Below are 1,413 nucleotides of genomic sequence, written 5' to 3'. Positions count from 1 at the left end.
ATTTCAGCTGATAGATTAAATTCGGATTCTGGTAGACAAGTAAACGAGGATAGAATTATGACCATTACTAGGGTTGATAATGAATCGATGCCAACTGCCAGCACTTGCATAAAAATTTTATTTTTACCTTACTATAAAACAGAAAAAAAATTAATTTCAATGTTTAACAAAGCTCTTGAATACATGGATAAATCAGGATTTGCATTAGAATAATTAGAAGGCAGATAAAATTTATCAAAAATTTAATAATTTTTTTTGGTACTATTTTGTGATATAAAGTCGTATGTATTGGAATTTTAATTAATGTTTAAACAAATTATACACATTAATTGTTTGGTAAAAAGATTTCGATAATTGAATTTGTTTCTGTGTTGCTTCAAACTTTTTCAATTATTTATCCTTAGTTAAATTAATGTTATTAAATACATTTACCATGATAGGATAAAATAAAAGTTATTGTAAATTTTTAAGACTTCACTTTTTTTACTAAAAGCCTAAAAAAAATATCATATTTTGTTGGCACGTCATTATTAAATTTTACAAGAGCCGCTTTTGGTTATAAAATTTTAGGGACGTTGTGCGATTGTCAAATTGATACAAATCTAACTTTTTCTAGATAAAAGTTTAAATTTTTTTTGTCTTTTTTTATTCTTTTGATAAAATTTTTTTTGCTTATTTTAATGGTACAAGTGTTGTGATAAAAAAAAATTTTCTTTTCGTTTCTTTCTACTCCCAAAATTTTTTATATATTTAAAATTTAAATCAAAATACTTTTTTTAAACCCTTCTTTAGTTATTTTTTAAGGTTTCGGTTTAATCCTTTTCTGCGGATACATACATTATTGTAGAGTTTGTTATTTATGCGTAAAGCGTTTTTAAAGATTGGTTCAAATTTGTAATCAAAGTTTAATTGTAATTGTGTGTAATTGCAAATTACCAAGTACAAATAAAAAAGGAGCGATTATTAAACTTGATTTAAACAAGAATTGTTAAAAGTCATGGCACATTTTTGCTCAAAGAATAAGCGCATTGGCATATATCGTGTCCAAATCGTGTTTTAAACGAGACAACACACCTAAATATAAAAATATTCTTTTAAAGAATGAAATTAAAAAATTTTAAATAATAAAAATTATCTTATTAGTATTTTTAATTTTCTAATGTAAGATAAGATAACACAAATCAAAACAAACGTTTTTTTAGAATAACTAAACTAATGTTGTTATGCCTACAGAGGTAGGATCCACCTCTAAAATACTTTTTTATCAAAACTTTGACTTCAAATTTGTCTTTAAAATGAATAATGGCCGTTTTTGCGCAATCTTGATATTTTTACTTGCTTATATCTCATTATATAAATTAATTGTTGCCCTTTTGTTATTTTTTGTGAAAAGACTTTTACATTTATGACGTG

General features: G+C 24.2%; 1 protein-coding gene across 1 annotated transcript; it reads left to right on the top strand.

The window, feature by feature from the left end:
* Window positions 1-213, top strand: AAJ76_3620001536 (hypothetical protein; the record flags this gene model as incomplete). The annotated part of the gene is made up of 1 exon (XM_024475340.1): window positions 1-213. A coding segment is annotated over one exon (213 nt), but the record flags the coding sequence as incomplete, so codon positions are not given.
* Window positions 214-1,413: the final 1,200 nt, after the last annotated feature.

This window comes from Vairimorpha ceranae (genome assembly GCF_000988165.1).
Source record: "Vairimorpha ceranae strain PA08 1199 chromosome Unknown NODE_362, whole genome shotgun sequence".
Classification (NCBI taxonomy): Eukaryota; Fungi; Microsporidia; family Nosematidae; genus Vairimorpha; species Vairimorpha ceranae.
The sequence above is the reverse complement of the archived record's forward strand: the minus strand, read 5'-3'. Positions and strand labels throughout refer to the sequence as shown.